Source organism: Cervus canadensis, chromosome 2, assembly GCF_019320065.1.
Source record: "Cervus canadensis isolate Bull #8, Minnesota chromosome 2, ASM1932006v1, whole genome shotgun sequence".
Lineage (NCBI taxonomy): Eukaryota > Metazoa > Chordata > Mammalia > Artiodactyla > Cervidae > Cervus > Cervus canadensis.
This window is the reverse complement of record NC_057387.1, coordinates 22,806,745-22,818,844: the sequence shown is the minus strand read 5'-3', so window position 1 is coordinate 22,818,844 and position 12,100 is coordinate 22,806,745. Positions and strand designations below refer to the sequence as shown.

General features: G+C 46.2%; 1 protein-coding gene across 5 annotated transcripts in view; it reads right to left on the bottom strand.

Moving 5' to 3' along the window:
- ZNF697 (zinc finger protein 697) overlaps positions 1 to 12,100 on the bottom strand; it is a 33,423-nt gene that overhangs the window by 7,234 nt on the left and 14,089 nt on the right. Inside the window, exon 1 of one of the 5 annotated variants that reach the window (XM_043459463.1) lies at positions 5,045 to 5,427. The exons of the other annotated variants lie outside the window; for them this stretch is intronic. Within the exon in view, the coding sequence (XP_043315398.1) occupies positions 5,045 to 5,253 (209 nt within the window). The 5' untranslated portion in view covers positions 5,254 to 5,427. Of the gene's footprint in view, positions 1 to 5,044; positions 5,428 to 12,100 lie in introns of those variants that run through there. 5 annotated transcript variants of the gene reach the window in all.

The following is a 12,100-nucleotide window of genomic DNA, read 5'->3' as shown; positions in this document are numbered from 1 at the left end:
AATGGCTATCCACACTCCAGTATTCTTGCTTAGAGAATTCCATGAACAAAGGAGCCTGGCGGGCTACAGTCCATGGAGTCACAGAGAGTCAGACAGGACTGAGTGACTAACACTTTCATGAAGTGGATTATTCTATTAGCAGGGCTCTATAGCTTTAATAGTGGGGTAACAGTGGTATTCCCATTTTACAGATGAGAAAACTTGAAGCTCAAAAAGAGGACCCCACAAGCCTAAGGCCAACTTGTAAGCAGTGCTATTCTGGGTACCATACCCTGCCATCTTAGTTTTATGAGTTTCTGGTGACACTTATTTGATTTCTTTACTGATATAAAATTTTTCTTGCTGGTGTTAGTGATAGTCACTCAGCGTTCTCCATGGGATCTTCCTGACCCAGGGATCAAACCCAGGTCTCCTGCACTGCAGGCAGATTCTTTGCCGTCTCAGCCAGATTGGCAGAAACTGGGGATTAAACTAATCATGCTGCCTCAAAGTTCTATGAGTTCTTTACTCCTGTTAAAGCTTGCCCTTCTCTAAACATACACCATTTTTATTTGTCAATTATACCTCAGTAAAACTGGGTGTGTGGCGGGGCGGGCATCTTGACCTCCTGAAACCCACAACAGTCTTTGTGAGGATGTTAGCTAATTAGGAGGGGGTCTGGAAGGAACCAGAGGAAAAGTACAGTCACGACACAAGAATAACAAGCATCAGTATATTGACTTCTCGTCTAAGACTGCGTCACTCCCAGCAGCAGCACCTGGCTCTGCAGTGAGGACCTGCTGCTTCCTGTGAGTAGTGAGCCAAGAAGTTCACGCTTTAGTAGGTCTCTTGGGGACAGGTGGAGGGGACGCAGGGACCCTCTGTATCAGAAGCCATCTCTAGAACCTGATTACATATTTTGCCTTACTTATGCACCTTAATTGTAGATCGACCTTAATAGGAACATCCCTTGGCACAATCGGCAAAACTAAAACAGAAAGGTGTGGTACCCAGAATGGTACTGTTTACAAGTTGGCCTTAGGCTTGTGCAGTCCCCTTTTGGAGCTTCAGGTTTCTCATCTGTAAAATAGGAATACCACTGTTACCCCATCATTAAAGCTATAGAGCCATTTTAACAGAATAATCCACTTCATGAAAGTGTTAGTCACTCAGCCGTGTTTGACTCTCTGTGACCCAATGGGACTGTAGACTGCCAGGCTCCTATGTTCGTGGAATTCTCCAGGCAAGAATACTGGAGTGGGTAGCCATTCCCTTCTCCAGGGGATCTTCCTGACCCAGGGATCAAACTCAGGTCCCTTGAATTACAGGCAGATTCTTTACTGTCTGAGCCACCAGGGAAACCCATCCACTTCATGGATGGAAGCGGATCGAACTGTAGTCCAGTGAGAGTTGGCATGTGGCCTCGCGAGTTGACACTGTTCCTCTGCCACCCAGACAAGCCTCCTTTTCAATTAATTCTCTTTAAAACATGAGGTGGATCTTCTAGGATCTGCCATCTACAGAGCCCCTCTACAGAACAGGCCATCATGTGAGCTGTAGAGAGATGACATCAGATTCCTAAACCTTTTGTAGATGTCAGGTTTATATATCAAATGTATAGGGCGCCCTGCCAAGTCTGAGCACTTGAGCCAAAAATAATTGACCCCTGCCATCTATCACTCTTACAGCTTAGCTCAAGGCAGCAAAACAGTTTATAGGTCAAAGATCTTGGACTGACTTTGAAGTGTCCAGCTCTTTCTCTGCCTCGGCAGTCCCCAAATAGGACTTGCGAGAATATGGCTGAGCAGTGGGACTTCCTGGTGGCCCAGTGGTTAAGACTTTGCCTTCCAATGTGGGGTGGGGGGGTGGGTTCAATCCCTGGTCAGGGAGCTAGGATCCCACATGCCTCGCAGGCAAAAAACCAAAACATAAAGCAGAGGCAATATTGTGACAAATTCAAGAAAAGTGTTTAAAAATGGTCCACATCAAAAAAATGTTTGGAAAAAAATTATGGTTGAATAAGCTACTTCAGCTTTTCCTGCCTGCTTTCACTGAGAGGGCTTCCCAGAGGCAGCCTGGGCTCTGCAACCAGACTCTTGGGCATGGAAAGCAGGAGTTACGGGCAGCTGCCATTCCAGTGGGGCCAGCCTTCCCCCAGAGCCCCAGGCAAGTCAGTAAACCTCTTATTGTTTCAGTGTCCTCATCAGTGCAAGGAGGATAATGCTACTTAACCTTTCTCTCAGGGAGAGTGTCAGCAGGAAACATTAAAAAAGCACTTTGGAAAATACTTGAACTTGATATTCTGAGTAGTCCAGATGTGGAATTCAGAGTCTTCTTCTAAGTCCTGATGCCATTTCAACAGACCTCAGAGACACCGCAGCCCCTCCTTAATTTTGACGGGCTCATGGCCCTAAAGAACACATTATATCTATCCTCAGAGTTGATGATGTGTGTGCTATGTGTGTGCCAAGTCGCTTCAGTCTGTCTGACTCTTTGTGACTCTATGAACTGTAGCCCATTAGGTTACTCTGTCCCTGGGAATCTCCAGGAAAAAATTCTGGAGTGGGTTGCCATGCCCTCCTCCGGGGGATCTTCCTGACCCAGGGACGGAACCCACGTCTCTTATGTCTCCTGTATTGGCAGGTGGGTTCTTTACCACCAGCACCATCTAGAGTTGATGATATACTCCCTCAATTAGAGGGAAAAATCAAGCCTTTCTCTTAAACATTGCAGGAAAATGGCTGGGACTGAGGATGGTCACTCAGCAGTATCCTGAAACACAGCAGAGTCCCTTTAGAATGTGTTAAGTGGTTACAACGCCAGGTCCCAAATGCAGGATTAGGCCATAGGAGAAAATCCCTTTAAAACCATAAACCGTTTAAGAGGTCTATCCCTCAAGGGACTCTTGACCCTAAATCACTTCTACCCATCACTCTCTTGTCTCCTGGAGCTCAATCTCTATAATAGACAGCTATACCCCTTGAGTCAACATGTGTAATACACCCTGAAGATGGGGGATGGAGAGGTTAAGAGGAAGGTTTGTGACCTACTGGTTTGCTAGTGACTAAAAGCAAAAGCAGCACAGAGGTGGGGGGAACTTAAAGGGAACCTAATCAATGATTTCTGCCAACCTAAGACCAGCAAGAAGAATTTTATATCCATAAAGCAAAGGAATCAAATAAGAATGAGCATCACCAGAAACTCATAAAACTAAAATGGCAGGGTATGGTACCCAGAATGGTACAGAAATGACTGCTGCTCTCCACCATGAAAGGCAGGGCTTAAGGGTCTACCTTGGGAAGCAGGAAATCATAGTGTTTTTACCTCTAAGCCTTTTAAGAAGGACAGAGCGCCTTCTGAGAGAACACACCAGACAGCAAAACTGGAACAGTAGACTTTCTGATTGTGATTTCTTGGGAACCAAGAGACAGTTCATACCAGAGACACTAAATAAATAAACATTCTTTTTTTTTTTTTTTAGATTTAAGTGGGGAGACAGGAGGAGAGGCAGAGTGTGAGTTCCCCATTTAGGGCCGGTGTATGAAATTCATAATGCTGCCCTATTCAGAGTTAAGGAGGCTCTGAGCTCCCAAAGGGAGGATGTCCAGATCCTTATTCACACCAGGGGAGGGAGGATTAGCTTATGTTCTGAGAAGAGTGGGAAGCTTCTGTCACCTCAAGAGATACATTCATGGTACAATATCTACTCCAATTTGTTTAAAAATGCATTATGTTAGTGCAAAACCAGAATATGGATTCAGCTCCATCCATCATATCACAGGGTTCTAGCCAGCTATCAAGTAACAGAGAAGGCTATTTAGAGGTAAGGAAAGGCAGTCACAATGTATTATTAGATGAAAACTAGCTGGTTTAAAAATAATCCCGTTTATTAGGATATGCACACTAGCATACATATCGTTATACACGTTTACACAGGTTCGGAGAGGAAAATCAGAAGATTACTTATTAAAATGTTAAACCATCTCTTGGTCATTTCTAGGGACTTAACATCGTTTAATCTTAACAACAACCTAATGAAGCAGGGTATGCATTTCATCTTGAGAGAGGAGGAAAATGAAAAAAATGAATATGTTAGTCACTCAGCCGTGTCCAACTCTGCAACCCTGTAGACTGTTGCCCACCAGGCTCCTCTGTCCAAGGGGTTCTCCAGGCAAGAATACTGGAGTGGCTGCCATGCCCTCCTCCAGGGGATCTTCCTGAACCAAGGATCGAACCTACGTCTCTTACACCTCCTGCATTGGCAGGCAGGTTCTTTACCACTAGCGCCATCTGGTTCTAATCACTGAACTAGCAGGGTGAGCCTTGGTTTTGGCCACAACAGACACTGTGCTATGTGACTCTAAGTATCTGCCCCTCTTAACTTCTCTTCGATGAGGAGACTGGGTTTGAATGTGCCTGAATCCTCTTCTCGAAGTCATGTGACAAGGAAGGAGTGTGAATCCAGGGAGGCACCACTGTCAGTTTCCTTAGATATTTCCAGCCCCAGCTTGTTTACCTGACACCCACTGCAAGCTGTTAGCTCCCTCAACACCCACCAGCACCACCACAGAAACCTTCTACCAGGGTCCGATCACTTCAGGGTGGGATCAGCCAACTTTGCCAAGACTGCTCGGATCCTCGTTTTCAGAATTTGCAATATGTTCATCTTCCTTTCTTCTCAACCCACACCCTCCCCACATCTCAAAATAGAGTAATGTTTCTAACTCTGCAAAGTCACTAGGCTCGAGTGCCTGCCAGACAAACTCAACCCCATCTGAAAGATCAGTCTGAAGATACTGCTACCGAGTGGAAGTAAATGTGATCAAGTATGGTGAAAGGAGGGAGGGAGGGTGGGAGAGAATGAAGTGGAAGGAGGGGAAGTGAAGCCAGCAGCTGGGCCAGAATTCGAATTTAACCTGCCCGAGTTTATTGGCACCTTCTCCCAGTAGCCCCTGTCTGGGCCTCTAGAAAGGCAAAAGCCATTCCTTTCCAATAGCAGAAGCCTCACCACTTTATGGATTCATCCTCCCTTCCTGCCAAGAGGTGGAAGCCAACCAGCACATACCTCTCCCCCACCTTCTTATGGATGAGCCATTGACTCTCCTTTTCTGGGGCCTTGTGCACGGATCCTTGTGCACGGCCTTGGCGAGTCCCGCCACCTGCTGGTGGGGATGGGAGTGGCAGAGGGCGGTGCTCCCAGCTCCCCTGTGGCCAGAGGGCTTCCATTGGGACCGCCAATGGAGCTGACCCTGCACTTGAGGGCATCCCTCTCATCTGAGTAATTCTGTGGGGTGCGCACTGAGGGTCACCCAGTTTTCCATGTGACAAGAACTTAGGCTCGCTAGCTGAGCTCCAGGTGACAGGGCTCCGAGGTATTGTCAGGCCTCTCCAATCTACTTGCCATCGTATTCCTCCTCCCAGGGAAGAGGACAGACGCCCCTCACCCCAGCAGCGGGTCCGCCTGCAGCTCCCCACCCCCCTAACCACCCCCAAGCCTCAGGCAGGGCAGGCGGGACCAAGCTGGGGGAGCCGCCGCCTGAGCACAGACCTCTCCCGGCCCGTTCTCAGGCAGGATGGGGAGTCATGTGCCAAGGCCGCTGCAAGGCCACGGCCGGGAGCCAGGCCGGCGGGGCTGTCATGTCAGGGGAAGGAAGCGGCCAAGAGGCCGGCCAGGAGCAGCTCCTTTCCTGTCCCCTCTGCTGTGGCGGGTCCCTTCCTTACCTCGGAGCGGCTCAGTCTCCCGCCTCCCCCACAGCCCGGGTGCCTCCTCCCTTCACTTCCCACGCCCCCTGCGCACCAAGCTCTCCCCCGGGAGAGTTTCCAGCGCAGAGTCCAGCAGGGACGCCCGGCTGGGTAAAATGCTGGAAAAACAATTTAAGTCTGTGGCTCCCAAGGCTGAACTCATGACTGTAACTGGGGTCTAACTGGGAATTCCAGGGGGTTAATCATTTGTCAGCCTTCAAGCATCAACTGGGTAAACAATCAACCAGGGGGTTATGGCCATGGGAGTCCTGCCTCCTCCTGAGTAAGCCTGTGGTCAGAAAGGATGCAAAGGGCAAAGAACTCCACCCCCCCACCCCCACCCCCCACCCCCGTACAGGGGGGAGATGCCTCCAGTGAACCCCGGGAATGGGTCCACATCCCAAGGGGCAGCTGACTTCCCAGGCACACACCCAGACTGTCCAGTCCCACATGCCAACCTCCCAAGTGGCAGACTGCTGCGGTGAGGTGCATGGTAATTCCAGACAGAGCCAAAAGATTACTGCAGCTAAGTACTGACCACTCTCCAGACAGGAGAAGCTAAAATAATATGGTTTCCTCCTTGTGGTTACTGGTTTTTTGTTTTTTTTTTAACCTGGAGAGGGAAGCCCAAGTAGAAAAAAAGAAAGGCTCAAAACCAAGGCAACAGAGAAATCCATTTACAACCCTGTTGGCCAGAGCTAGTCTGAGATTCTTTCCAATCTTTATGGTCAAGAATAGCACATATGTCCTTGGGGTCAGGCATTTCCTGTCTGTTGGCTGGGCCAGAGCCCCTCAGTTTGGCCGAAGGGCCTCAGCTCGTCACAGCTGCCAAGCCTGCACCACCATCCCACGCCTTCTGCACAAAATAAAAATTACTGCAATGCAGAGACAGATCCTAAGCGCCTTCAAAGTTAGACCATCCTCCCTAAGATGGGAAGGCACAGAAGCTAAAGGGTTTCACGCAGGTGTTTACCATCCATATTTTACATTTAACTGAAATAGAATATTCTACCTGATGCACAGAAAATCCTTCTGTTCAAGATTTTTTTCTCCGCTCTGCCTGGCATCATCTCCCACCACTACCTGTGTTACAGCCTCAGCAGTTTCTTCTTATCTAGCACCGGGGCAGTTCTCAGAAGAATTCAGATAACTCCTCAGCGGGCTTCCCAAGTAGCACCAGTGGTGAAGAATCTGCCTGCCATTGCAAGAGGACCCAGGAGACACAGGTTTGATTCCTGGATCAGGAAGATCCCTTGGAGAGGGAAATGGCTAACTCACTCCAGTATTCTTGCCTGGGAAATCCCATGGACAGAGGAGCCTGATGGGCTGCAGTCCATGAGGTCGCAGAGTCAGACGTAACTGAGTGCACACACACACACAACTCCTCAGCAGCTGGCTCAAATGTTCAATGTTCGTACTTCATGGAATCATACACTCGGGAATCCCTCTGCTGAAACTCCTTCCACAGATAGGAAACAGAGGCTCAGAGAGGGAAAGTGACCAGATCAGAGACTGAAAGACGGTTTGCTAGAAAAGTTACGGCCAGAATCTCACTTTTCTAATGGCTTTTCCAGTGATCTCTCCATCTCTTTAATATAAAACATCACTTCGAGAACAGCCAGATACATTTGGGGCATATACTTACTTGTCTTTTTTCCCCCCACACTATTTGTCAGAACCAGTTTGACAGAACCAATAGGATGTGTATAGAGAAAGAGAGTTACTATAAGGAATTGGCTTGTGTGCTTATGGAGACTGGCAAGCCCCAAACTCTGCAGGATGGGCCAGCAGACGAGACTTGGAAGAACTGATGCTGCAGTTCCAGTCTGATGGCTGTTTACTGGAGAGCCCCTCCTTGCTCAGGGAAATCAGATTTTTCCTCTATTCAACTGACTGGATGAGTCCCACCCACATTATGGTGGTCAGTCTGCGTTCCTCAAAGTTTGTTGCTAAGTCACGTGTCACTAAGTCACGTCTGACTCTTTTGTGAGCCCATGGACTATAGCCCACCAGGTTCCTCTATCCACAGGATTATCCCAGGCAAGAATACTGGAGTGGATTGCCATTTTCTTCTCCAGGGGATCGTCTCAACCCAGGGATCAAACCCATGTCTCCTGTATTGCAGGCCAATTTTCTACCACTGAGACACCAGGGAAGCCCAGTTATGTGACTCCTCAAAGTTTACCAACTTAAAGGTTAACCTCATCCAAACACTGTCACAGAAACACCCAGAATAATGTTTGACCAAATATCTGTGTACCTACTGGCCCAGTCAAGTTGATGCATAAAATTAACCATCACACCGGGGCTAAAAATACAGTCTGCAATAATCCCGTCCTATGTGGACGTTTACTCATGAAAACATCTTATTTTTCATAAAAACTATTATTATATACAGAGAGTGGAATGGAGTCTCAGGGTATATGCACTGTAGAAGGCAAGGCCGGGGGTGGGGGGTGGGGGGAAGAATCAAAATCAATCTTAATTAAAGATCTACAGACACTTGTGTGTGTATAGGCATCCCTCCCCCATAGCAGAAAGAGAAATTTAATAATCTGTTTCACTGAAGGACAAAAGAGAACACAGAATGCACAGCGGTGAGGTTGGGGAATATGAGAGTTGTTAACAAACAGCTTTGTTCTGGGAGAGCTGAGGCTGGAATTCCTTGTTAAGGTTATTTGATGGGGTCAGGTGACCTCAGGAAGTCTTTTCCAACCCAATTTATTCTGTGATCATATTCCACTGGAATGAACAGCCATCAAGAGAATGTTCTTCACAGTGAATAGGAAGAGAAGAATGTTGGGACCAAAAGGTTTGAGGCATACGGTCAACCACCTGAGTTTCCCACGGCAAATTCAACAGGAAAAACAGCCCTTCCAATTATCTGCCTAAAATAACCATTTGGCATCACTGATGAAGAATGGCTGGCATGTTTCAGCCCAGTTCATTTCAGCAGTGGCTGACACCTCTCCATATAACCTTTTACCAAGGTGTCTTCCAATGAAGAGAAAGCAAGAATAAAAATGGTAGTGATGTCACCTAATCCTTCAGTGTTTCTGCCTAATAAAATTTTAAACTCCATAGCTAGTCTGTTTTCAGCATAAAATGACATTTACATATACTTAACTACACCTTTTAAAAATTCACTTACTTGTGTTACTCTTATTTCCTCAAAAATAGCAGTATCAGCAAAACCAAGATCATAGAAAAATTTAAGACACAATCCAGTTTCTTCAAAAGTGGTAACAACAATAAAAAAATGGTGACAAAAATAGCAAAATACAAAAGGAGAAAAACATACAAGTTAAAACACTTGAAATGTATCACCCAACCTCAATGTATAGACCTTATTTGTATCCCAAATAAACAAACTAAAAAACAAAGTATAAAATAATTGTGGACTTGTGAATGAGGGTTAGTTATTTGATACTGAAGAATTACTCTTGTGTTTTTAAGAAATATGTAAGAAAATATTTACAGGTGAAATGCTATGTCTGGAATTTGCTTTATTTGAAGTGATATGTCTGGAATTCCAGGACAGAGGGGAGTATATACAGATGAAATAAGACTGGCATACACTGATCTCTGTTGAAGCTAGGTGGTGGTAGATCTGATTTTATTTCTGCATTCACTAGAAAACTTACTAATAAAGTTTAAAAACAGAAAACATAAATCATTTTTCCCTGAAATTCAAGGTGGCTTATATTCATTGAGGGCTTCCCAAGTGACACTAGTGGTAAAGAACCCACCTGCCACTGCAGAAGACACAAGAGATGCAGGTTCAGGAAAATAACCAAAAAAAAAAAAAAAGAGAGATGCAGGTTCGACCCCTGAGTCAGGAAGATCCCCTGGAGGAAGGCATGGCAACCCACTCCAGTATTCTTGCCTGGAGAATCCCACAGACAGAGGAGCCTGGGGTCAGAGACGACTAAAGGGACAGCACACACGCATATATCTATTTACATTCTGAGCAGACCATAATAAAATATCAGTAACTTCCACAAAAGGGTTAGTCTGTATTTTACAAAGTGTGCCAAATTAGGAGTGATTACAATACTTAACACTGAATAGAGCTCATGGGTATTGAGAAGAGAGTTAGTAGGGGAAAAGATGAAAGAAATTTAAGTTTCATGCTTTGGAATCTTTTTTTTTTTTTCCCTCTTTATGAAATAGAGGAACAGCTGTTATATACAAAATAGAATCAGAAAACTGTTTCTGCTTTCATCTACTTGCATTTTTCCTAAGAACTCAAAGGAGTTCTGAACACCACAGCCAGTGCTTGTTTATTTCCACCATTAGTTCAGCCACTCTACACTCAAGAGAGAAGAGGAGGGAAATCCCTGGCAGTCCAGTGGTTAGGACTCTGCAGTCTTACTGCCAAGGTCCTGAGTTCTATCCCCAGTCGGGGAACTAAAATCCCACAAACCAAGTAGCGAGGCCAAAAATGGGGGTGGGGTGGTGGTGCATGGGAATAGAGAAAATAAACCTGGCTGGGAGCCCTGGCTGTGACAGCTTTGGTAGAGGAATGCTTTATCCCCAGTAAAGTCAAGCCCACAAACCGATGCAAGGGTCCAACAGATGAAGTACATCAATAACTGGTTATCTCCAGAATGCTCTCCTAAGGCAGGTGTCTCCAACTTCTGGGATCTAATACCTGATGATCTGAGGTGGAGTAGATGTAATAATAATAGAAATAAAATGCATAATAAATGTAATATGCTTGAATCATCCTGAAACCATCCTTCCCGCCCCCCCTCACCCCCATCCCCCACAACCCCACACTGCCTGGGTCCATGGAAAAATTGTCTCCCACAAAGCTGGTCCCTGGTGCCAAAAAGGTTGGGGACCACTGTTCTAAGGGGATAAAAAAATGTGTGTAGGTGAAAAGGAAGCTAATACACTAGTGATTTATGAAAATGTTATCTCCATGAGATGCACCCTGGCAGGAACAGAATTACTTTATTAGCCCAACCCGAGGACTTTTAAGTTAGTGTCCTTCTCAGGGAAACACTAAGGACGCCATCCAAATATACTTGAGATACCACGTTACAAAGAGAACACCTAGAAGAGATCATGTTCCCACTTCATGTTATAAACTAAAGGCTTGCATAGTTTCCACCTTAACCAAGAGTACACGGTAAGTCTGTGGTGCATGGAAGCAATGACAGGACACAACTTTCATCCAAGCAGTGGAAAGGAGGTCAGAGTGTCCGGGGGCCCCCCTTATAGCTTGAACATCACAGTTCCTAAGTCAATCATCAGTCTCAGGCTGTTTGGGTTCCTTATGTCCTTTTACCTCCAGCTCCTGGCATTTCCTGGAGAGAGCAGTAGTCCTAAACAAGTTTGAAACAGAATAATGGTATTTTTCTTAGGCCTGGGTTCTTAGCCTGAGGGCCCTGAGAGTCCATGAACTCTGGATACCTTACATGACGTGTCTGCAGAACCTTTCTTCTGGTGAGAAAGCCGATAGCTTTCCCTCAGGCTCTGAAAGGATACCGGACACAAAAGCAAAGCAAAATCCCTGATATAAACCTCTATTAAGAGGATTCATGATGCATTCCTATCATTTCAGAAAACATCCAGAGCAGTTTTGGGGAAGAGGAATAACAGCAGTTTCATTATTATATGCCACAAGATCTTTTGGTGGGCAGGTGGTGAAGAGATGATAGTGACAGTAAATCAGGCATTAGCACCAACAAAAATGTCAGTAAGTTTCAAAAAGGATGGAGCAGAATGAGGGACATGGCAAATGCAACTTGCTTAACCCAATTTGCTGGTTTAGTCCGTGTGTGGTTAGTCACTCAGTCGTGTCCGACTCTTTGTGACCCCATGGATTGTAGCCCGCTAGGCTCCTCTGTCCATGGGAATCTCCAGGCCAGAATACTGGAGTGGGTTGCCATGCCCTCCTCCAGGTGATCTTCCCAACCCAGAGATCGAACCCAGGTCTCCCACATTGAGGGTGGATTCTTTACCAGCTGAGCTACCAGGGAAACCCTGGTCTAGTCTAGCATCCTATATGACAGATGAGTCAGGCAACAGGGACCCTGAAAGGGTAAGTGAATTACCCATGAATGCACCATTTGAGCACAGACAGAAACCTAAATCCCTGGTATCTCAACTTGTGTTCTAATCCCCTTTCTACTCAACCTAGCATAGCCTATGGTGCTTGGCTGAAATACTCAGGCTGGCGACTAGGCATCAGTAGTTCATCTGCTTTTCATGTCCCGATCGCTTGTGTTAGGTGGCAGGTGCACTGAGAGGATGTTAAATTGCTCTTCCAGCCTCTAACACACCGCCTCTCTGGGATGTGGCTAATTTATACAAGTTTGACCCTGGGTTTATGGCTCCCATCAGCAGCTTATTTGGGCAGTGAGTCAGA